The following is a 26,562-nucleotide window of genomic DNA, read 5'->3' on the forward strand; positions in this document are numbered from 1 at the left end:
TTACTATCTTTTCTGCCTTGGATGTCAGTAATGGTTTCTTCTCCGTGCCTATTGACCAGAGAGATCAAGTCCGATTTGCATTTACTTGTGATGGTCAGCAATACACATTTACCAGACTACCACAGGGATATCTTGATTCACCCACCATTTTCCACCAAGCATTAGCTCAGGTGTTAAGGCCGGTGCAGTCTGGTCTCTCCTCCTCATCCATTATCCTTCAGTATTGTGACGACATTCTCCTTGCTAAGTAACTCTCCTGGAGGAACATCTGTGTGTCCTAACCCAGTTATGTGAAGCTTTGCAGGATAATGGTCTGCTGCTGAATGCCAAAAAGGCCCAGTGTGCTGTTTCGGAAGTCACATATATGGGACAGAGAGTCGGGAAGATCTGGTAGACGGATCACCCCGAGAGAGTCAAGGCAGTCTTGGCTCTCCCCGCCCCACTACAATTACAGGTGTACGAGAAGTAATGGGTATGTTTAACTACATCCGTGTACACATTCCAGATTTTGCTGACATCTCACGCCCCCTTGTACATTTAATGAGGGGGGCTTGCCAGGTAGTGCTAAGATTGAGTGGTCAACAGAAGCTGATGAAGCATTCATGTTGTTGAAACAGGCTATGGCTTCCTCCCCTGTGTTAGCACACCCTGACCCTGGACCAGCCTTTCCACTTGTGGGCATATCCATCTAATACCCAATACTCATCAATCTTATGCCAAACTGTCAGCCCGACACCAAAAGCCTTACAGACCCATAGGGATATTTCTCTTGCAAAACACCTCCTGCTCTCCAAGGGCAGCCTACATGCATACAAACTCTTGATTGTTTTGATTGGGCTCTTAAGCATCTGAGCCATACACAGGTTTTGGCACAGTGGTCTTGCATACGCAGCACCGTTTTGTCAAACTGTTGGGTGAAAGCACCATTCAAACCATTTCACCACAACGAAGGGGTAGATGGGAACAAAGTCTGTTTGACCCACGCGTCTCTATAACCATTGACAATGCCCTTGCTATTAAAAATGCACTAACCCCCACTGATGGTGAGCAAACATGACTGTGATCACGAAATGCTAGACAATGCAGAGATCTTTGTGGGAACAGAGCCCATTCCAGACGGCCGAGCTGTGTTTGTTGATGGCAGTTCATTCATGAGAGATGGTGAGAGATTGACTGGATGGGCTGCTGTGGGGGGATGGAAAAGTTTTGCAGGCGGGAAAGCTCTACAAAGGGGGAGCCCAGGTGGCAGAACTCGTTGCTGTAACAAATGCCTTGCAACTCGCTTTACATTCTAATGTGCCTGTCCAATATCTTCACAGACAGTGCTTACGCATACCATTCCACTCAATTGGGGTCCTGTATGGAAAAAGCCGTAACTTCACAACTGCGGCTGGAGCCCCCATTGCTCATAAAGCTGAGATTATCACCTCTCTGAAACACTGACCCACTTAACACCTTCTAAGTGTTCTGTCATTAAAAATCACAGGACACAGTGAACAAACAAAAGGACGCCCTGGCTCAAGGTAATGATCTTGCGGACAAAGCTGCTAAAAAAGCAGCAGAACAGACAGGACACTCAAGAGGTGTCATGGGAGATAAGTCAACGCAACACATAAGCTGCATTTTTCTTGCAACAGGACTTATCAGCTTTGCAAGATTTACAAAAGCGTATCCCCACTACTAAATGACTATTTTGATAAAATTGGAGGACTACAGAATGTGCTTTTTCAAAAACAGGCTTATGGATAATGGACAAAAAGGTGGTGATGCCAACTCCACTTGTACCAATACTACTACGAGACTACCACCAATTGGCCCACACAGGGGTGTCCACCACATGTTCTTTGGTGAAGGTACACTGGTATGTTTTTGACTTAGTGACTGAAATGGAACAGGTTGTAAAAACTTGTATCCACTGTGCCAAGACAGCACCATATACTCACAAAAACAAAATCATTATGGGACATGATGAAAGACCAACTAGACCATTTACCCATTTACAAATAGATTTTGTGGGACCACTGCCCAAGTCTGAGGGATATGAATACTTGCTTGTGTGTATTGACAGATTTAGTCGGTGGGTGGAAGGATTTCCATGCCGGAGAGCTACTGCAGATGCTGTGGCAAAGGCTTTATACACACATATCTTGCCCCGATGGGGATTTCCTCTCCAGATAGACAGTGACCAAGGCTCACATTTTACAGGACGAGTGTTGAAAACCATTTTGAAAAATATGGGAATACACCAAAAACTACATATTCCTTACCGACCTCAAAGCTCAGGGTATGTTGAAAGTCATAACAGAGTTCTCAAATCAGGCCTGAAAGCCCGATTAGAACAACACGGAGGGAAATGGACAGCACATTTGCCTGTTGTGTTACTAATGCAGCATAACACACCCAACAGAACGACAGGGCTTAGCCCGGCTGAACTCCTTTTTGGGAGAAATCTGATTCTACCAAATGACCCTATACTTACTGATGAAGTTGGTCTGGACAGTCACAGAGTAGCCTTAGAGGCCTACTGCCAGACCCTTTCTAAAGTATTACGTGACAAACAATTATTGGCAAGAATTAGACAAGATAAAAAAGATCACACGGAAGTTGCCACAGGGCGCAGGGTGTATCAAGAAGGACAAAAGGTAATGCTAAAAGCAGCTCTGACAGAGATCAACACAGTACTTACGCTACTCATGTCTCTTTTTCCCAACTTGTGGTCCACTGATAAACTGGCAGTAGGTCACATACCCATAGAGCCAGTACGTGTCTCTGGCCCCATGCATAACCCAGTCAGACAGTATCCTTTAAAAAGAACGGCTGAAAAGGGTGCAAAAGAAATTGTTGATCAGTTAGAAGTACAGGGTGTCATTAAGAAATGTGTCTCTCCTACAAATTCACCCATGTGGCCTGTGCCAAAGCCGGACGGCTCATGGCGCCTAACAATTGATTATACGGCTTTGAACAAGGTTACAACTCCCAGACATGCAATAGTTGCTAATCCAACTACCTTGTTATCACAACTTAACCCCTCATTTACTATCTTTTCTGCCTTGGATGTCAGTAATGGTTTCTTCTCCGTGCCTATTGACCAGAGAGATCAAGTCCGATTTGCATTTACTTGTGATGGTCAGCAATACACATTTACCAGACTACCACAGGGATATCTTGATTCACCCACCATTTTCCACCAAGCATTAGCTCAGGTGTTAAGGCCGGTGCAGTCTGGTCTCTCCTCCTCATCCATTATCCTTCAGTATTGTGACGACATTCTCCTTGCTAGTAACTCTCCTGAGGAACATCTGTGTGTCCTAACCCAGTTATGTGAAGCTTTGCAGGAAAATGGTCTGCTGCTGAATGCCAAAAAGGCCCAGTGTGCTGTTTCGGAAGTCACATATATGGGACAGAGAGTCGGGAGATCTGGTAGACGGATCATCCCCGAGAGAGTCAAGGCAGTCTTGGCTCTCCCCCGCCCCACTACAATTACAGGTGTACGAGAAGTAATGGGTATGTTTAACTACATCCGTGTACACATTCCAGATTTTGCTGACATCTCACGCCCCCTTGTACATTTAATGAAGGGGGGCTTGCCAGGTAGCGCTAAGATTGAGTGGTCAACAGAAGCTGATGAAGCATTCATGTTGTTGAAACAGGCTATGGCTTCCTCCCCTGTGTTAGCACACCCTGACCCTGACCAGCCTTTCCACTTGTGGGCATATCCATCTAATACCCAATACTCATCAATCTTATGCCAACTGTCAGCCCGACACCAAAAGCCTTACAGACCCATAGGGTATTTCTCTTGCAAAACACCTCCTGCTCTCCAAGGGCAGCCTACATGCATACAAACTCTTGATTGTTTTGATTGGGCTCTTAAAGCATCTGAGCCATACACAGGTTTTGGCACAGTGGTCTTGCATACGCAGCACCGTTTTGTCAAACTGTTGGGTGAAAGCACCATTCAAACCATTTCACCACAACGAAGGGGTAGATGGGAAACAAGTCTGTTTGACCCACGCGTCTCTATAACCACTGACGATGCCCTGCTATTTAAAAATGCACTAACCCCCACTGATGGTGAGCAACATGACTGTGATCACGAAATGCTAGACAATGCAGAGATCTTTGTGGGAACGGAGCCCATTCCAGACGGCCGAGCTGTGTTTGTTGATGGCAGTTCATTCATGAGAGATGGTGAGAGATTGACTGGATGGGCTGCTGTGGGGGATGGAAAAGTTTTGCGGGCGGGAAAGCTCTACAAAGGGGGAGCCCAGGTGGCAGAACTCGTTGCTGTAACAAATGCCTTGCAACTCGCTTTACATTCTAATGTGCCTGTCAATATCTTCACAGACAGCGCTTACGCATACCATTCCACTCACACTTGGGGTCCTGTATGGAAAAGCCGTAACTTCACAACTGCGGCTGGAGCCCCCATTGCTCATAAAGCTGAGATTATCACACTCTCTGAAACACTGACCCACTTAACACCTTCTAAGTGTTCTGTCATTAAAATCACAGGACACAGTGAACAAACAAAGGACGCCCTGGCTCAAGGTAATGATCTTGCGGACAAAGCTGCTAAAAAAGCAGCAGAACAGACAGGACACTCAAGAGGTGTCATGGGAGATAAGTCAACGCAACACATAGCTGCATTTTCTTGCACAGAACTTATCAGTTTGCAAGATTTACAAAAAGCGTATCCCACTACTAATGACTATTTTGATAAAATGATGACTACAGAATGTGCTTTTTCAAAAACAGGCTTATGGATAATGGACGAAAAGGTGGTGATGCCAACTCCACTTACCAATACTACTACGAGACTACCACCAATTGGCCCACACAGGGGTGTCCACCACATGTTCTTTGGTGAAGGTACACTGGTATGTTTTTGACTTAGTGACTGAAATGGAACAGGTTGTAAAAACTTGTATCCACTGTGCCAAGACAGCACCATATACTCACAAAAACAAAATCATTATGGGACATGATGAAAGACCAACTAGACCATTTACCCATTTACAAATAGATTTTGTGGGACCACTGCCCAAGTCTGAGGGATATGAATACTTGCTTGTGTGTATTGACAGATTTAGTCGGTGGGTGGAAGGATTTCCATGCCGGAGAGCTACTGCAGATGCTGTGGCAAAGGCTTTATACACACATATCTTGCCCCGATGGGGATTTCCTCTCCAGATAGACAGTGACCAAGGCTCACATTTTACAGGACGAGTGTTGAAAACCATTTTGAAAAATATGGGAATACACCAAAAACTACATATTCCTTACCGACCTCAAAGCTCAGGGTATGTTGAAAGTCATAACAGAGTTCTCAAATCAGGCCTAAAAGCCCGATTAGAACAACACGGAGGGAAATGGACAGCACATTTGCCTGTTGTGTTACTAATGCAGCATAACACACCCAACAGAACGACAGGGCTTAGCCCGGCTGAACTCCTTTTTGGGAGAAATCTGATTCTACCAAATGACCCTATACTTACTGATGAAGTTGGTCTGGACAGTCACAGAGTAGCCTTAGAGGCCTACTGCCAGACCCTTTCTAAAGTATTACGTGACAAACAATTATTGGCAAGAATTAGACAAGATAAAAAAGATCACACGGAAGTTGCCACAGGGCGCAGGATGTATCAAGAAGGACAAAAGGTAATGCTAAAAAAATTTGGCACCCAAGCGCCACTGCAGTCTGCATGGAAGGGACCTTATGTGTTAATTATGTTAACAGAAACTTCGTGCTTCCTGTCATTAGGAAATGGTCGACATCGTTGGGCTCATTTATCACAAATTAAACCTTTTGCATAAGATTAATTGTTTTGTTAAGATCTCTTTCAGAATCAAAACAGCTGACGGTCACCTGGAGGTTCTTCCTCCGGACCTCACACTTCGAAAGACAAAACTGATACAACTCGCCACGTTGTCGAAAGGGGGTGGAGCACGACCGTTTGAAACCAAGACAGCGCTAATTCAATCACCATCAACTCCATCGACACCTTTCAACTCTACGGGACCTCTGCAATTTCTGGAATAATTGCCACACCCTCCCAACGAGCCTGGATATTAACACTTCAATCAAACGGAATACTATAGCAGAAGCAAATCTTGCGACGGGCATAATAAACCCCAAAACGCAAGATTTCCAAGGTTCAGGAAGTCGACCCTGTCCCTTTGTAGCATAGGAAAACACACACACACGCACACACACTCAACATTGTGGGAAGGATCCTACAGAGAACGGCCGCATCACAACAACGCTAAAAAGACTGTACCAGCTACATTTCCACATTCCTGTTACATGTTCATGTTATACTTGGTATCCAGAAAAGGAAAATTCGTCAAAATGTTGTTAATCCATGTTATAATGTTGTCTGTCGTGACTAAACTAGCCTCCCAGCAACCCATATTGCCTTCCATCAACCCTCAGGATAGTGAGAACCTGGCTCTGGTAATGTCTAAAAATGTAGCGTTAAAAATGAACAAATCAGACTGCTATGTTTGTCATCTGATGCCTGTAGACGGACGTGGATGGCCAATGCTTGCTACCCCTTATGGGATGGACGATTGGTTATCTTTTAAAAATTGTGCTCGAAAAAAATTTACTGAGACAGTAGATATGGGTGCAATCGCAGCGGTGGGAAATTTCTCTTGGAGCCCTATATGTTCAAACAAAAGTCTTCGTCTGGATTTAGTAACTGATAGACCTAGTATGGTACGAGCTGTTAGTGCTAGTAAAGCTTTAGAATTGCTTTGCAGACATAACAAAACCTTGCCATGTCAGTGGACTCGAGACAAGATTCGATTAACTGAATGGACACATAGATACCACCTAGACTACAAAGGGAACGATTACTTTGGCGTGTTCATCTATAACACACCAACCGGACCTTGGCAATGCGATTGGCAAACACAGGAAGCTATTAAACCCACAGGGGAACGTGACGTTCAGCTCATTAGCCAAAAGTGTGGGGGAAAATGCGTTAATCCTAGCCAAACTGTGTGTCCGAGAGAGAACGACCCCCGTGTTGTGGTACCCATGCCTGCAGTCACAGTGAATTCGCTAGTCTGCCTGTCTTTTCTAGGAACCGGAACAAAGCTCGGAACTTCACATTGCAATCATACGGTAACTGTCAGAGTAACAAGCACACCCCTTGTGGCACCTAAGTGGTCTGCTTTTGCATGCGGCAAGTCTGCGTACACTGTCATTCCAGTTAATGCCTCAGGGATATGTTATCTAGCTCATTTGATCCCTCCTTCACGTGTAGTAGACAAAATCACTATTCACGATATTCTCCAATCTCAAACGTCCACACACCACCATCGTAAGCGAGAGGTCGGAGAGGTAGAACAGTGGATTGGGGTTATTCTCGCTCCCCTGGGTATAAGAAATTTACAAAAAGACGCAGCAGCCATTAGGCAAGCTTTCGAACAAACATCTAATCAAACCCTCAAAACGATTCAGGCTATACAAACGGAATTAACAGCCACTCGCGAATTAGCACTACAAAATCGTATGGCTTTAGATCTCCTGTTCGCTTCACAGGGTGGTACTTGTAAAATAATTGGCAAAGAATGCTGTATTTATATATCTGATGCGACCAGTTCCGTCGACGATTTGGACCAAATTGTGAAACAAGCCAACAAAAACATCCATGCAAATCAGGGACTACTTTCCAATTCATTTCAACAGGGTGTGGAAAACTTTATGAATTCTCTGGGAGGCTGGACTCGTTACATTTTTCTGTCTTTAGGAGCAATTGCCATCATAATAATGGCCGTCTTTGCCCTCAATAGTATTGTTTGCTGTTATTGCTCGCCTATGATCTGTCATCTCATGCAATCAATCTACAAGCCTGCACGTACACAGCAGGAGAGTTTAGAATACGTTTTTGAAAAACTTGATAGACGATTGTGTAATCCGAGTTATTTCATTTTGTTTGAGTTCATCTTCAATGTATAGCTAATTTTGTTCTGTGTTCCCACTGTTTGTGAACTTCATGTTTCAGATGGCTACCCTGTACTGTACATGTAAATTATTTCTCTGCTTACATTGTCGGCTCTCGGCGGCCTGGAGAGGGCGGTCATTTTGATATGACGTCGGTAAGGAATTTCGCCCTTAAAAAACATCAGGGGGGGCCCACCAAAATTTGGCAAACCAGGTGTGAGCACCCTGATGAGAAAAAGGTTTCGCCTTACCTGTCGCGAGAGAATGCGCACCTTTTGGGAGAAAGAGAGAGAGAGAAGAAAAACTGACTGTGTTCACCCAAAACTTAAGCAAGCGTTTACTCTGATCTTAAAAACAAAGATTTATGTTCAAGACCTTAAGTCTTGAAAAAGGGGGAATGAAGGGATCGACATTTGATAGTTAGTTTAATAAATATATTCCATAGTCAATAATTCAATATATCTGACCTAGTGGTCATTTTAGTGTTCTTTGGATTTCGTGAGTTGTAAAAACTTCTCCATGTTATTCTGTTCCTGGCCTACATGAGGTGTGAGAAGCCCTCACCAGCTTCCCCCCTGACTAGAGACATATCATAATTAGCATTTTAGGGATCCAACCCCCCTGGCATGCACACAGCTTAAATTCTGTGCTTTCCCAAAAGACACTCAGTGAAAGAGATTTAGGTGGAACACACACTCAGTGAAATCTATCTCTCTGCGCGCCACTGAAAGAATAAACCTGGACTTAGGTTTTTCATCACAATCTGACTGAGTCTCCGATACATTTGGGATATAGAATTAATTCCTATCAGCAGGTGGGAGCAGAACCAGCAATCACTCTGTAAGCAAGCATAAGTGACTTGAACTTAACCTCCAGAAAGAGAAAAATGCAGCTTATGCATGTTAATTAAAAAGAATGTGACAGCATCCACTTACATTAGTTTCTGCAGTGTGCAGTGGGAATCCTCCAGTAAAGCACACAGCTGAGTCACTCCCAAGGCTTCTGGTATGAGCTTACTCAGATCCAGCTCAGTCATGAGTAAGGGGTTTGAACCCACAGCTGAAGCCACAGCAGCACAGGCTTCCTCAGCAGCACTCCCCTTCAGGAACCTGTACAAATAGAGACAATAAACATATTTGTTGTCTGACACAAAACATCATCACTGGTGCTTAAATAAAGAAACACACAAAAACATTACAACTTCTGCCAAGGCAGCCTTTTACAAAATTGAAAAAAGCAAACTGATCAGTCACATATGTGTTTTTCTCGTGGGAAAGGAAGCACTGCTACCCACTAGTATAGTCTATTAGTTCAATAAGTCTGCTTGGCCTGGTGCAGCAGCTTTAAATCTAGCAGGCTGAGTTTACACTGCAACAGCTGAGCTCATCCTGTCACTTTCAATATAATGTTCATCTATGGTCATTAGTGATGCCCCTAAGTCAACAGCTTAAAATATGAGGTGTGGCTACTAAATAAAGAGACTAATGTTTTAAGTAGTCTTGAAGACTTGTTATAGTCATATAACTCGTATATACTCGTAATAACATTCTCAATTTATTTGTATTTATTTTAAAGTCTTTGAAATAATCTTGGTCTTGATATACATTTACCTGAGATTTTTCAGTTTACACTGCGGGTCCTCCTTTAGGTCTAAAAGCAGTTTGACTCCTGATTCCCCTGGATCATTTCCTCTGAGATCCAGCTCTCTGAGATGATTGGGATTTAACCTCAAGGCTGAAGCCAGACTAGCATAGCCATCCTCTGTGATACTGCAGTCTGAGAGTCTACAGTGATAATATAGTCATAAATCAGTCAAGGCAAACACAACAAGACATTTGCAGTATATTTAAAGTAAAATTATTTTTGTAGATTATTGGGGGGGTCAGTAGTTTACTACCTAAGGTACATGGATGACAGAGCATTTGAAAGGTTGAAAATAATGCACACTGAGGTGGTATTCCCATTTCGGGATACAAAAGCACAGAAGATAAGTCCAAACGAGAATGCACAAAAGATCAAAATCCAAAAAACTATAACGCATAAAAGATCAAAATCCACAAAACTATAACGCGCAAAAGATCAAAGTCCAATACTATAACACACAAAATTTAGACTGGGGATAACTGGGATTAAACTAGAACGACCTGGGTGTCGTGGAGATCACGGAAACACTGGACCTGACGGTGCAGGAGCGCGGGACCAGAACTAAGACTAAACGACCTGGAAGAGGAGAACACTGGCGTGGCAGCGGAGGTCGGGGATCCGGAGCGTATCTCGTAGTAAGGTATAACCCATAAGTGATGCGAGCGTGATGCCAGAACAGACAAGGGAGTGAAGGGAGTGAGGAGTTTAAGTAAGGAGAGTGCCATGTGTGTGGGATCAGTACTGATTGTGATTGAAGTGCAGCTGGGAGTGTGAAGGTGACTGACAGTTTCTTCACATGTACCCGTTGGAATGCGTTGATCCAACGGAGGAGGAGGAGTCTGGCGCATGGGGTTGTGTTGATAACAGAGACGTTATAGTGAGATTGACAGGTCAACAAACCAATGACGCCACTAGCAAGCTGTTTACCTTGTGAGTAGTAGCATGCTAACATTTGATAGGTGGCTCAGACACCTCGCAAATCCTATCAGACGTATTTTTCAGTTACAATAAAGTTTTTTTTTCACATTGTACAGTGTCTATTTCTCGGTAACTTTTAAAAAATCTAAGCAAAAAAAAGTCAAACAAACAAATTTTAGGTACAAATTCACCATCTACGGAGTTTGGTCCGCCATCTTTTTTTTTTTGAGCTTCCCACTCTTCAGACGTGAGCATTAACGCGATCTGATTGACTAGCGCCTGTTCTGTCAGTTATGCATGAAAGGCAATTTGATTGGCTGATGCATGCATTGCCTCTCGAAAAGTTGAACATTATTCAACTCTTGCCGCAAGCAACGCATGAAACGCAACGCAACGGAGCCACAATTCAGTTCGGCAAAGGATGACGTCACCCTATTCAAAGTGAATGGGGATCTGTCAACCTTGACGGATCAACGCATTCCAATGCGTACGTGTGAATGGCAGCTGAGGCTGTAGCGGAGGTGTGTGGTCGGAGGTCGGTGCCCACAACAGCTCCCGCCTTCCTCACCAGCCTGTCCAGTCGCCCCGCATCCCTCTTCTTAATGCTGCCTCCCCAGCACACCACAGCATAAAAGAGGACGCTGGCAACCACCGACTGGTAAAACATGCGCAGGAGTTTGTTGCAGACATTGAAGGACCTCAATCTCCTCAGGAAGTAGAGACGGCTCTGACCCTTCTTGTAGATTGCATCAATGTTGGCTGACCAGTCCAGTTTATTGTCCAGATGCACTCCTAGGTATTTGTACGTGTTGACCACCTCCACACTGACCCCCTCGATAGAGACTGGTAGCAGAGGAGGCTGAGACCTCCTAAAGTCCACCACCATCTCCTTGGTCTTAGAGGTGTTCAGCTGCAGGTGTTTATTGTTGTGCTGCGCTGGAAAACAACTATTTCTTACGCTGAACACTTTCCCGAGTTCCTGACTATCTGCACATCTAATCTTGGACCAAAGACGAACAGCAAGGATCTTTTAGTACTGATTGTGATTGTGAATGAAGTGCAGCTGGGAGTGTGAATGTGACTGAGGCTGTAGCGGAGGTGCGTGAGTTTAAAGTCGGAAAGAGGGGGAAGTGGCCGGAGCAGGGTTCAGTTCAGACGTGACACAAAGTCCCATTGTTAATTAACTAAATTTCAGGATTTTGGTTTTGTAACAACCCACCTTAGGAGAAAACATATCTGAGTCACCTAGTCATCCAGATTTTCCATGAAATAGGTTTGTGACATTGTACGCATGATACTCTAAACCAGGGGTACTCAATTAGAAACCCAAAAGGTCCACTCGCCAAATTTCCATTCAGTCCAGGGTCCGGAACAGTGACGGTCAAAATCCAAAAACATAACTCCAACAAAAACATTCAAACTACCGTATGCACAAACGGTTATGTGGTCTGGCCTTATTTGTGTGAAAGGTGACACTTTTTTGTGGTTTAAACTTGGGCATAAAAGATGTGACGGCCAGGCGGAGGCACTGATGTAAGTGTTCATTAGTGAGTGTGCTCCTGTATTTGTTTTTCACCATATTCATGGTTGAAAAGGCAGACTCACAACAGTATCTCTATCCTAAACTGTTGTGTTATACTGCATATTTTCAGTTTATGTACATTGAGAGCAACTAAACCCAGAAAAAATTCCTTGTATATGAAAATGTACTTGGCCAATAAACATGATTCTGATTCTGATTCTGATATATGTTGAGGTATGCACGCTCTTGTTGTGTGGCTGATCTAACTATTACACTGCATGTTGCTTGGTATGATTGCAGATGGTTTATTTTTCTGCCCCTTACCTCAGAGTTCTGCGGGTATTTTTGTTCGAAGTGTGCATGCTTTGTTTCATAGTGACGTTTCACGTTACCACTTTTGACAAGGGCAACCGTCTCGTTACAGATTAAACACATCGGTTTTGTGCTCCCCACAGGCAGCACAAATGCATACTTGTCAGTCCACTCTGTCATAAATTCCCGATTTTTGGAATCAACTTTTCTCTTTTTGTCGGGTTTAAAGCACGCCATGATTTTCGTTCGCTGAGAAAAAAATACCGTTCACATATCTATCTGCCGGCATTGTTGCCATTGACACACACAACATGCGTGACCCACAGAGCTTGCGGCCAACATTGAGTAAGTGAGTGAGTTGTCATAGTGATGTTGTTATATTACAGCTCCTGATTGGACCTCTGGATTGGACACGGAAGATAGAAACCACATCGAGTAGGAAAAAAATATATAGCGCGAAATCACGCACCAATGAAACCTCGCTTGATCATGATTAAATTAGAATTTTGATTTAGGCTTCGGTCCAAATTTGATTGCGTCTGGGTCCGGATCCGGACCGCGGTCCGCCTATTGAGTACCCCTGCTCTAAACCATTGTTTCCCAAACTGGGGTACGCGTAACCCCAGGGGTACACAAAGAGACGTAGGGGTACGCTGGGGGAAAAAATGTGATTTGCATTTTCAAAGTGAAACAGCCCATTACATTTTCAAACTGACCTATAAATAGACACGACATCTTAAATAGTCTGAATATCCCAATCACAATGCCAAAAATACACTCATGTATACATTGTAGTGTTCAGCAAAATAATTAAACTGCCAAAAATAGTTAGTCAAAACATAGGCACAATGGTTGGCTCTTGTCAGAATTCCACTCGCTGATGCCTTGTGTAGAGAAGCGGGAGCTCATTCCAGTTGCTGCACAAAAATGGAGAGATGGTTGAAAAGAGTTAATCCCCGGTCCATAGAGACACCAACCGCTACTACTAGTAGAAGGCCTTCAATGGAGGATGCACCTGCCGGCAACAGCAACCCAGGTTGCTTTTCCAAATCTACCATCAGGATCAGGATGTTTGCAGCAGTACAGTTGTTGCAAGCCAAGCTACTAGTTTTTTTGTGTGCAAATCAACTCGGTGTGACAGACATTGTCAAACACGGCATAACAACGCACCTCAGTGAAAAGACTAGCCTAGACGTACTTGTGTGAGAGTGGATTCTCAGCTCTGACGAGCATGAAAACAAAATACAGTCACAGACTGTGTGGAAAACAATTTAAGACTTTAAATTCAAATTCGGCCAGACATTGCAGAGTTATGTGCATCCTCTCAATGACACCCTTGTTATTAATCTGTGGTGAGTGTGTGTGTTTGGGGGGGGGGGTCGGGACTTACAAACATGACAAAATACATATATATGAGGGGGGGGGGTGGGGGTACGTAGCTAGAGATTGAATGTCTGAAGGGGTACGGGACTGTAAAAAGTTTGGGAAACACTGCTCCAAACATTTAATTTCCATGTGAGCGTTTGTTCCAAAATGCACTTGATATTAGTTTTGTAAACTGAGACAACTTCTGCAGTTTGTTCAGGGGGCTTTTATCATTGAAAGGAAGGATCTTCAAGTCTGTGTGTGTCTGGAACTTTTCATGAAAATTTGAAAAAGTCTATAAGAAATACTGTCTGTGGGCTTCTGGTGACGCCATGCTGAAGACAGCAGCCTGAAAGTTGAGCTCTGTCCAACCAAATATTTAACAACCTAACTTTTATTGAAAATCTTCAAGCAAACAGGAGATAACAAAAGAGAAAAACGAAAATTTGAGACAAAATCAACCTGCTAGTAATGATACTCCTAGCCCTAGCACAGAATCGAAAATACTAGCAGAGCTAGAAATGCTAAGGTCAGAAAACCGAGAGGGGCATAACCAGACCAAGCTATCCCTTACGAAGCTGGAAACATCAATAGACGAGCTGAAAGGTGAAATGACAAAACTTGAGAAAAGAACCACTGAGGCGGAGGATCGTATAAGTGCTGCTGAAGACAACGGGAGAAGGTATGATTGAGCTATACGTTATCTGCTACGCCGAGAGATGAACCTTTCAGCTAGATGCGAAGATTTGCAGAACAGGACAAGACGCAACAACCTGAGAATATACCGTGTACCAGAGGATAGTGAGGGAAAAGATGTGAAGACGTTTGCAAAGAAGTTGATTCAGTCAGTCTTCAAACCAATGCCTGATGTAAATCTGCAAATAGAAAGAGCCCACTGCTCTCTAACAACCAAACCTACAGACCCTGCTGCCGCTCCCAGGTCCCTCATCATTAGATTCGTGGATTACTCCGTTAAAGACATGATTCTTCGACAAGCATGGAGCCAAAAAAAACTCATCTACAACAAACAAACAAATATATTTCGATCACGACTATTCTCCTGAGTTGCAAAAGAAAAGAGCACAGGTGAGAGAGGTCATTAAACAACTAAAAGTGAAGAACATCAAGGCTAAATGCCTCTATCCAGCACAACTAAAAGTGACCATGGAGTCAGGTGAACAGACCTACCATACGCTCACAGAGGCTCTTCCGACCCTTTTGAAGTTTGATATCCATCCACGAGTCGACGAAAGGGCACAGATGGAAGACGAGATGTCCCGCTACAGGTGGAACAGTGTGGGTAAGAGACGAGAGGAAAAGGTGGGAGTGCTACCAAACGTAGATCTCAGGGCCTTCAGTGAAGCAGAGTGACATCAACGCAGAGTTTTTTTTATTTTTATATATTGGATATGCATAAAACCAACAATGTTAGGACAAGTATATTTTTCTTTTCTCAATGGATGGACGGACCTTAACGGAACTGTGCGTGAATACGCAAAATGAGCAGCAACCGCTCCACGAAATGAACGATAGCAGCGCAAACACTATGTGTGACCCCCACGGAGGAACGGTCACCATTCTCCGCCCAGGCTACATCGGGACCTGGTTTGTTTAGCTTAAAAGCCAAGTTCAGGCTTATTGCAAACCAGTTGGGTATGTGGAAGTTTATAGTTTTCATTTATCGCCTTAATAGGTATTGTTTTCTTTTATGTTTGATTTTTTATTTTCACCTTCAGATTAATGACGGGCTGTTATTCCATGCAACTTGCTTTTTGGTTTGGTCTATGTTAAGGAAAACAACGAGTTGGTCATATGAGGATACTAACACATCATTTACACAATATGCAGGATATGAATAATTTGAATTGCATTAGTTATAATGTAAAGGGCTTGGGCAATCCAATCAAGAGAAAAAAGATATTAAGTCAACTTAAAAAATTACACTGTTCAACAGCAATGATCCAAGAGACCCACTTGTCAGAAATAGAACACAAAAATTAAAAAGAGAATGGGTAGATCAGGTCTACAGTTCTTCTTTTGAGAAGGGGAGGAAAAGGGGAGTGGCCATTCTTTTCAATAAATTAGTATACTTTAATCATACACAGACAGTTAATGATAAATAAGGTAGATATATTATGGTAAGAGGGACCATTGATGGTATTAAAATAACACTGCTGAATTTATATGCCCCAAACGAAGACTGTATTGACTTCTTTAAGGATATAGCGATGTTATTAGCAGATAAAGCAGAGGGGATTGTATTAATAGGAGGGGATTTCAATTGCATCCTGAGACAAAGTATGGATAGGCTTCCAGCAGAAACTGGTTCTGTATCTAGAAAGTCCTCTACTCTTCGGGCAATAATGTGTGAACTGGGCTTGGTGGATGTTTGGCGCCACTTGCATCCCAGGGAGAAGGACTTTACTTTCTCATCACAGGTGCATGGCAGCTACTCTAGACTGGACATGTTCCTGATGTCTGGATCAGATCTATACAGGGCCAGTGTTTGTAAAATAGAGCCAATCACTATATCAGATCATGCCCCAGTCATCTTGAAGATAAATATATGACCAAATAAACAATTCAAATACTGGAGACTCAACGTCTCATTGCTCAATGACGAATTAGTTAAGGAAGAAATACACAAAAATTTAATAAATTACTTTGACATAAATATAGCGGAACTGTCTCCCCCTCCATCTTATGGGAGGGGGCTAAAGCAGTGATGAGGGGAAGCATTATCGCTATTTCTTCCAGGCTGAAAAAGCAAAGGTCAGCTCAACAGGATAAATTAGAGAGAGAAACTAAGAAACTGGAGACAGAGCATCAACAATCCAAGAAGCAGGAAGTACTGCAAACATTGAAAGAAACTAGAAAAAAACTGGATGACCTGTTAACCTACCAAACAGAGGGAGCATTGCGATTCATAAATAGAAACTACTATGAAATGGGAAACAGAGCAAGTGGCTTACTGGCTTTCCAGCTGCGGAAAAGCTTAATCCAGCAGGACAGTGCAAAAAATTAAGGGCCCAGACAGTGACAAGATATTAACACAACCAAAAGATATTACAGAGGCCTTTGCTTCATACTATAGAAGGCTTTATGAAGAGGAAGCAGACCCCCATAAAAATGAGAAGATGGAGTCATTTTTTAAATCAATTAAATCAATCAGAAGAGGCAAACATGAAAATATCGTAAAACTTAAAAATAATAGATCTCCAGGTATCGATGGTTTCTCAGGAGAATACTACAAAGCATATGTGAATGAGCTGACTCCAGTTTTATGCAAAGTTTATAACTACGCACTAACAAATGAGGATCCGCCTGGGTCGTGGTCAGAAGCAATAATAAGTGTCATCCATAAGGATAATAAAGACCCAACCCAATGTGCATCCTATCGTCCAATCAGCCTCTTATGCGTAGATCTTAAAATACTTACCTCAATTATAGCGAAGAGAATTCAAAACTACATACATAAACTTGTGAAACCAGATCAGACCGGTTTCATTAATAATCGCCAGGGCGTTGATAATGTCAGAAGAGCCCTGAACTTACAAGCAAGTGCAGCCAAAAGGGATACTCCTTCAATGCTTCTCAGCTTAGATGCTGAGGAGGCATTTGATAGGGTTGACTGGACCTTTCTCCAGCAGACCCTCAGATATATGGGCTTCAATAATACATTTGTCAAGTGGATTGGTATATTTTATAAAAAACCTAGATCCAAAGTCAGAGTAAACGGTCATTGCTCCGACTTCTTCCCCCTGGGGCGTGGTACCCGACAGGGAGATTCTATGTCCCCTTCTCTATTCGCATTGAGCCACTAGCAGAATTAATAAGAACCAATCCCCTTATACAAGGCATATCCGACGAAGGAATGATTCAACATAAACTAGCTTTATTCGCAGATGACATACTATTATTCTTAGAACGCCCTATAGTCTCTATTCCTGCACTTCTAAATAGCTTAAATGATTACAGTGCTGTGTCAGGATATAAGATCAATGCAAACACATCTGAAGCCATGATGATAAGTGGTGAATGGCCTTCACAATTAGATGAGTTGGTCTCTTTCAGGAGATCTAAGCAGGGATTTAGATATTTGGGTGTTATTCTCACTCCAAAACCAACACAACTTTATTCTGAAAACTATAGCAGACTGGTTAGAGAGATCAATCAAGATCTTACCAGATGGGATGTATTGCCCTTGTCACTTTTGGGTCGGACAGAGTCGGTGAGAATGAATATCCTACCAAGACTCCTTTTCCTGTTTCAATCTCTGCCTATTCTAGTTCCACAATCCATATTTAAGCTGCTTAAAAAACTTGTATCTAAATTCATATGGCAAAACAGGAGGCCCAGAATCCATCTGAAAATATTGATGACAAGCAAGGAGAAAGGAGGACTGGGTCTACCTAATCTAAAAATGTATTACTGGGCAGCCCAGCTTAGAGCAATAGTGGCGTGGATGGTCAAGGATGAGGAGACTGGATGGGTATCTATTGAACAGAACTCTTTACCAGGGATATCAATATCTACTCTTCCATTTCTAAGTCAGCAGTCTCAGAAAAAAATCAAAATAGATAACATATGGGTCAAAAACACGCTAAAGGTCTGTCTGCAATGTCCAAAAGCAACTAAAGGGATCTGTAGCCTTGTCAAGGGCAATGCCCATACTAGGAAACATAGAGTTTCTCCCATTTTTGGTTGATAATACCTACAGAAGATGGGCTGATAAGGGACTAAAAATTATGAATCAATTATTTGATGGAAATACTTTTAAATCTTTTTCACAACTCCAAGACAAATTTGACTTGCCCTCAAGTGACCTATATAGATATCTACTGATACGACACTACATTACAAAGCACACAGACTGGGATAGTATTAAAAGAGACCCATATTATTATTGAGATCCACTTCATACTTAGTTTTCAGCATACTGTGTCAACAAAACACCAAGGGCCTCATTTACTAACAGGATTGCGCCCATTTCAGGCGTAAAATAGCAGGTAAAGACATAAAACCCTATTTCCAAAGGAGGCGCACCTGAGTAAAAGCGCAGATTACCGCTGCTAGGAAGTGGGTGTGGGAAAGTGGGTGTTCGTCGCAAAGAGATGGGAGGAGATGCGTAAAGTGCGCCTAATTATGTATTAGTAACGAAACAAGAGGTGTTTTAGCATGACATATCAGCTGCTAAATGAAAACTATGTGCCTGCGAGAAATTTGAAAATGTTTTATATTTGATATATCATTTAATATAGGCATACCAACAAATAGAATTACAAACTGTCCCACCAGCTAGCTGTTCGGGAAAAGTTCGGCCACGTCTTACCCAGAATCGCCGTTCATTGCATGGTTTAAACGGTATTTCATAGTTCAAGCACACCGAGTACAGTGCACACCTTCTGCGTAGGAGTAACGCGTATCTATTCAGGAAAAGTACTCGAAGTACACTAACTAAACTACCGGTAAGTAAATTGTAGAGACAGAGCAGCATATTCATTTCACCTTCCATGTTTATTTTGACGTTATAGCCTCTCAAGCGCAAGCTACCCCAAGTGCCATGGCAACCTACAACTACAGTTTTCAAATGTATCTGCCTAGGGCAGCGTTTTTGAAAAGCATGGTTTTCAGTGTTGGAATACGCCGTTTTAAAGTAAGGGGTGTCGTGTATTCCTACCAGACTATTTAACGGGATGCTATGGAGCAGTTAACCTGGATATTAACTATCCTAGCTATCTCTAGCTTAGAGACCCATCTTAACAGTTTGCAGTTGCCTGTGTGTGATTAACTCATGTTAATATGTGTGAATATGAACTTTCTTGTGAACATAAACTCGTTGATATGAAGCTGCACAGGCACCCTGTGGGGTAACCATAGCAACCCAGAAACTCAATGTTCGCTGAAAAGTTTAATTTCCCCAAATCAGCTCACTAATAAAAGACAGTCTTGAATTCAAAGTGATCACAACTTTTAATGTGGACGGAAGAGCTAAACGGAGAAATATTTATGAGTTTCTATATTTACCCGGGTTAGTTTGCTGTAACCTCGTAAACCAAAAGCTCTAATTTTAGCTCATCATCCACGGAGGAACACGCAGGCTCTTTCTTCCCTATTTTCGCGGAGCGCTAAATAACACTAATGGGCGATGTTAGGCGCATGTGACGCGACGAGGGTTATTGTTTGATAAATAGGATGCAAAATACCGTGCGTTATTTGCGGTTTGGCAAAGGCGCAGATTAAGCTGCGGTCGCAATGTTAGTAAATGAGGCCCCAAATGTATAAAAGGTTGATGATAGACACATCAGAGAACACTTTACATATTAAAGGACAATGGGAAATGGAACTTAACAACTATAGATGATGACACATGGGAATATATTTGTACTGCGTGTCACAAGGGGGTTGGTAGTCAGATGTGGAAAGAATTTGACTGGAAGGTGAAGATAAATTTTTTTAGGACTCTGAAAGTATCAGTGTTTAAAAATAACTGGAAAAAACACAGGAAGAACTGTTTACTAAGGACCAGTGCTGTATGTTACATATTTTGTTGATGATTGCTAAAAAAATGATTACTATTGTTACGACCCTGGCGGGTCCAGGCCCCGCCCCATGAGATTTGCATGCCTGTTTTCTATCTGTCGTTATAACAGGTAATTGGAACCAGGTGTAACCCATGATTGGTTGGGCTACAAAAGCCCTGCTCAGATGGAAGTCGGGGGAGCGTTGGATTGGTCGTTGGATTTTGGTTATCGTTGGATTTGGATAGTGAATTGGATTTGGGATTGTCGTTGTCGTTGTTTTTGGATTATCGTCGTTTGTTTATATTACCATTTACCTGACTTTACATTACATCTTTTGTTTCTCTTCACAACACTGATCTTCACCACACGTTTGCTATAATTATTAGATAACTATATAAACTTGTAAAATCATTAATAAATATATTATTATTACTATAAATATCCTAAATTCTGCGTGGCCTCCCCTTCTTGTTTCGTGTCGTGAGCTGGCACGTAACACGTGGGGGCTCGCCGAGATTTTTTTTCCGGGAATCTGGTAAGACAACTTTTCATCCACTCATTGGGGAATAGTGGTGGGGAAGCTGTATTGATTGTATAGATCGGGATATTGGCCTTGGATGCTGACGGGCACAAAACTGCCGGTGCAGCAGCAAGGGGATTGCAAATTGGGGGAGACGCACGCAGAAATTTGTAAGGTTAAACTTTTTTTGTTTTCGTTGGGTTGCCGTGGAGGAGGAAAGTCATTTTTAAGAGTGACTGCAGCTGTGGGCTCTCGTTGGGAGAGAGACGGGCTGTGCATACTAGTTACATTGGGTACAGGTGTTGGTAACTGGGTGGTGAGAGTAGGTGAGTACCTACTGAGCAAACGCGAAACCCCGCGCAGGTTAAGAGCGCTTACCGCTGTTTGTTGTTTTGGCCGGGCTTGTAAGAGTTTGTTGTTTTTCGTGGGTGTGTCGGACGCACTGGAGTTGGTTAGCAGCTCAATTGCAGGTGGACACACTGAAGAAATAGGCACTGGAAATAGCGAGGACTGTGTGTTGGAGATAGATCGGGGAAGCTCTAGTCTAGTGGGTTTTGGTGATTGGGTGGTTCTACACCTGTGCGTGATTTGCTGGTGTACACAATCGCGTCAGGGAGATTCAATTAATTCCGACGATCGGAAGAGTTGGGCTGGTATAATGGCATATATGAGTGCGTTAGAGTTTGAGTTGCTTATGGAACAGGTGAGGGCTGACGCAGCTGAAAGAGATAAAGCTCGCGAAAAGAGGAGAGCTGACAGGGATAAAGAATGGGAAAAGCTGAAAGATGAAGGGGATAAGATCGAAGAAGTGAAACCGGATCGAAAATTGCGGGAGAAGTATAACGTTAATTCACCAAGAGGGGAGGGATATGCAGCACCTGGTCGTCAGTCTAACAGCACAGAAAAGGAGCTGAGGGTGGTGTTGGCTGAGAAGGAGAACATGAAGCATAGTTTGCAGGAAATGGAGACTGTGAATGAGATGTTTAAAGGGGAACTTGAGAGAGTTAAGACGATGTTGGTAGAGGACTATGTTAGCCTCAGTGACCATAAAACAGTCACAGACAAGCTGAACAGTGCATTAACTGAAGCTGAGGAGAAGGCAAAGGAAGCCCTCTCCAAGTATCAGTCAGAGCAGGAGGTCACTGATAAGCTGCACAAGGAGATTGAGGTGCAGAGAAAAGAGTTGGATGGAGTACAAGCAACTATACAGGCTAAATTTGTGCCACTGTCTGTCATGAAAGAGAAAGAATCCCTTCTGACACAGCTGAGAGAGGATATGGCTATGCTACAGAAGTTGACTAAGAGTGAGGCTGCTTCCAGTGAGCATAGCAGGGAAGAGTACATTGTGAAGATAGCAACACTGGAAAGAGAAAGCAAAGACAGGGAGGAAAAGATGGACAAAATAAAAGCTGTCGCTGTAAAGGCAAAAAAAGAGCTGGATAAGAGCAGAAAGGATGTTGTTGCTTTGACCGAGGAGGTGGGGGCTTTAAAAACAGAGCGAGAGAGTGTTTCAGTCGCAATGAAGGACAGTATCCACAGGGCTGTGGACTATGAGAACCTCAGGTTGGATTATGAGGGGCAGACTGAGCTATTAGGCAAGGAAAGAGAGAAGCTTGAGGGGGCAGAGAGACGAATTGAAGAGTTGACCAAACATCTGAAAACTGCCATCCAGCAGCATGAGCAGTGTGCCTCAGAGAGAGAGGACCTGATTGTTCAACTGGACACTCTGCAGAAGGGGGTCAGCCAGGTGGAGGCTCAAGTTTGTGAGATGCCCAAAGAGGAATATGCACGAGAGAAGGACCTGGAGGTTAAGGAACTCCAGGGTCAGCTGCACAAACAGGAGCAGAATCTCCAGCAGACTGCACAGGAGCTTGAGCAACGTCATAAGGATGCTCAGCAGAGCTCTCTCAGGGACAGTGAGTTGGCAGACTATGAGCGCTGGGGTAAAGAGCTCATCAACATCCACATAGCAGAGAAAGACGCTCAGATGGAGGATCTGAAAAAGCAGCTACTGACCCAGGAAAATAAAGTTCTGGAGGGCGAGGCCCAGTATTTATTTGAGAATGGCCTGACTAAACTGGTCCACAGTGGTTTTACACCTCATAGGAAAGAGGTCCATTTTGCATGGACTAATGCGTTGTCCCACGCTCCAGATGTGGGGATAAGTTGTGTGGTGTTATTGCTTGCCTGTTTAACTATTTTATCTCCTCTCCGGTCTCCTCCCCTGTCCCTCTTAGACTGCTTTTCCAGGCCCACTGGGATTGCTGAGGGGAAAATAGGTTGTGTGACTGGTGAGCTGGATGAATGGTGAGCATGTGAGTGAATAGGTGAATAGGTGAATAGGTGAATAGGTGAGCTGGATGAATGGGGAGCATGTGAGTGAATAGGTGAATAGGTGAATAGGAAGGTTTAGGTAAATGGGGGTTTTGGATGGTGCAGAATCCCCCTTAGGTGGGCTTCTGTCTTAAGGGGGGGGATGTTACGACCCTGGCGGGTCCAGGCCCCGCCCCATGAGATTTGCATGCCTGTTTTCTATCTGTCGTTATAACAGGTAATTGGAACCAGGTGTAACCCATGATTGGTTGGGCTACAAAAGCCCTGCTCAGATGGAAGTCGGGGGAGCGTTGGATTGGTCGTTGGATTTTGGTTATCGTTGGATTTGGATAGTGAATTGGATTTGGGATTGTCGTTGTCGTTGTTTTTGGATTATCGTCGTTTGCTTATATTACCATTTACCTGACTTTACATTACATCTTTTGTTTCTCTTCACAACACTGATCTTCACCACACGTTTGCTATAATTATTAGATAACTATATAAACTTGTAAAATCATTAATAAATATATTATTATTACTATAAATATCCTAAATTCTGCGTGGCCTCCCCTTCTTGTTTCGTGTCATGAGCTGGCACGTAACACTATTAACTGGATGAAGCCTAGCCCTCCTAAAATAGCTCAATGGATACAAAAAGTCAGACAGGTCAATACAATGGAAAATATGACTGCTATCCTTCAGCTAAAAGTACCTATATTCGTAGGAAGGTGGACACCTGTCATTCTTTACCTGAATGAAGAATATCAATCTGCCTAACGTGTGATGTATCTCTGTAAAATGACAATACTGTATATATCCAATGTATGTGATGACTAAAAGCCCAACTGTAAGGTGACTGTTTTTGTTTTGTTTTGTTTGGTGTGTCTTTTTATTTTATGATTGATGTTGTACCGCAAAAATTGCCTGTAATGATCATCATGGGCAATAAAGTAAAAAAAAATAAAAAATACTGTGTGTGTGTCTGTAACAATGGGGATATTTTATCAAGAAATGAAACAGTTCAAATGATCCCACAGAACTCATTCCTAGGGAATACTGAAGAATCAAAATGTCTTACATGAGTGTCTCCAGTGCACAGTTTGGGTTCTCCAGTCCGCTACAGAGTTCTTGGACCCCAATATCTCCAATACTGTTGTCACTGAGATCCACATTTTTCAGTTTTAAAGATGGTTTGCTGAGGATACATGCCAGTGCTGTACAGCTCATTTCAGTGAGCCCACAGCGATTGAGCCTTAACCCTCCTATTATGTTCAAATTTATCCCACATCTATTATGCTTGGGGTCAATTTGACCCCAGCAATTTAAACCTCCAAAAAATGATTATAATATTTTTTTTTACTCAAGTTTATGTGTCAGGTACTTTAGGTTTGTTTGTTGACTACCTAAATAGCCCTTAAAAATAAAACAATACCCCCACCCACCCCCCTTATACATCCAGAATACATGTTACGCTACTATGGAGAAATATGCAGATCACCATCAAATCTCACTGATTGACTTAAAATTGGAAAGAGATATCCTTCTGGTGTTTTATGGCTTCATATTATTTCTAAGTACATATTGTTGTTATCTATAACATATGGAATAGAAAACTATTTCTGTAATCAAGAATAGTAACAATGTGATAAAAAAAGTTTATATTTCTTATATATTTTATACAATTAAAACAGCCTGGGGTCAAATTGACCCCAAACAACACCTATGCGTAAAGCATGTGTACAGGACATTGAAAACATATCATGATGTTAATTTTGTGTTTACCCAGTTCTCCCCATTAGATTAGGAAAAGTCATTAAATATGAAGCAAAAAAAACTATGCCAATCATTTATTTAGAGACGTTAAACATTGAAAAGGGTCAAATTGACCCCAAACATAATAGGAGGGTTAAGGGGAAAACAGCCACCAGTGACTATAAGCTCAATGAAAAGGACACTGCTTCCGTCTGTATATTAGTGTTGTGCTTCTAAACAAATTCCAAAATCAGACCAAGGATCGTTGACAACCCAGCCAGATTTGCTTATAACTGCGTGTGGCCCATCTCCTTGGCTGTTGACCACTTCCCACGGTTCTAAAGCCTTTGAAACATTGCTGCCAATCAACAATCCCTAAGGTAAGGAGATCTAGAGAGAACATCATTGGTGGGAATGCTACTTGTGTCTACTGGCATGCTTTCCTAAGTGTATACCTCTGGTAATGCAATAAAGTAGATCTCATCTACAGCAGAGATCTCTAACCCTGTGATGATGTCTGAGCTAACAGGCTTCTTCTGGGACATAGTTCAGAGCTAGATATTAGCCAACTGTCACTTAAGAAAACCTCTGTATTCATTGCACATAGGAAGCACCTTTAAGTCGTTCAAAAGACTTAACTAGACTTCCATCCTCCAAAAAGGGAAGAATGCAGCTTATGCGTGTTAATTAAAAAGAATGTGACAGCATCCACTAACCTCAGTTTCTGCAGTGTGCAGTGGGAATCCTCCAGTAAAGCACACAGCTGAGTCACTCCCAAGGCTTCTGGTATGAGCTCACTCAGATCCAGCTCAGTCATGAGTAAGGGGTTTGAACCCACAGCTGAAGCCACAGCAGCACAGGCTTCCTCAGCAGCACTCTCCTTCAGGAACCTGTACAAATAGAAACAATAAACATATCTGTTGTCTGACACAAAACATCTGGTGCTAAAATAAACAAACACAAAAAATCATTACAACTTCTGCCAAGGCAGCCTTTGACAGAAATGAAAAGAGCAAACTGAGCAGTCACATATGTGTTTTTCTCATGGGAAAGGAAGCACTGCTGCCCACTTGTATAGTCTATTAGTTCAATAAGTCTGCTTGGCCTGGTGCAGCAGCTTTAAATCTAGCAGGCTCAGTTTTCACTGCAACAGCTGAGCTCATCCTGTCACTTTCAATATAATGTTCATCTATGGTCATTAATTATGCCCCTAAGTCAACAGCTTAAAATATGAGGTGTGGCTATTAAATAAAGAGACTAATGCCTTATTGCAATGAAGAAGACTTGTTATAATCATAGAACTCATATATACTCGTAATAACAGTCTCATTATTTTTGTATGTATTTTAAACTCTTTGTAACATTCTTGGTCTTGATATCCATTTACCTGAGATTTTTCAGTTTACACTGTGGGTCCTCCTTTAGGTCTAAAAGCAGTTTGACTCCTGATTCCCCTGGATCATTTCCTCTGAGATCCAGCTCTCTGAGATGATTGGGATTTAACTTCAAGGCTGAAGCCAGACTAGCATAGCCCTCCTCTGTGATACTGCAGTCTGAGAGTCTACAGTGATAAAATAGTCATAATTCAGTCAAGGCAAACACAACAAGACATTTGCAGTATATTTAAAGTAAGATTATTTTTGTAGATTATTGGGGGGATCAGTAGTACGTCAGGTACATTGGATGACATTTGAAAGGTTGAAAATAATGCACACTGAGGTGGTATTCCCACCCA

At 42.6% G+C, this 26,562-nt stretch overlaps 1 protein-coding gene and 1 long non-coding RNA gene across 2 annotated transcripts in view; both read left to right on the forward strand.

Moving 5' to 3' along the window:
- Positions 1-4,100: 4,100 nt before the first annotated feature.
- On the forward strand, positions 4,101-5,915 carry LOC122133821 (ribonuclease H-like). The gene is made up of 2 exons (XM_042710711.1): positions 4,101-4,551; positions 5,848-5,915. Exons 1-2 carry the CDS (start codon positions 4,101-4,103, stop codon positions 5,913-5,915), a joined length of 519 nt encoding a protein of 172 aa, XP_042566645.1.
- A 3,119-nt stretch (positions 5,916-9,034) lies between these two features.
- Positions 9,035-26,562, forward strand: part of LOC122133815 — a 17,648-nt gene continuing 120 nt past the window's right edge. The window contains exons 1-3 of the long non-coding RNA XR_006153008.1: positions 9,035-9,065; positions 13,418-13,420; positions 26,220-26,562. The exon at positions 26,220-26,562 is cut by the window's right edge and continues 120 nt beyond it. This is a non-coding gene — a long non-coding RNA (uncharacterized LOC122133815). The remainder of the gene's footprint in view (positions 9,066-13,417; positions 13,421-26,219) is intronic.

This window comes from Clupea harengus, chromosome 19 (assembly GCF_900700415.2).
Source record: "Clupea harengus chromosome 19, Ch_v2.0.2, whole genome shotgun sequence".
Taxonomy (NCBI): Eukaryota; Metazoa; Chordata; class Actinopteri; order Clupeiformes; family Clupeidae; genus Clupea; species Clupea harengus.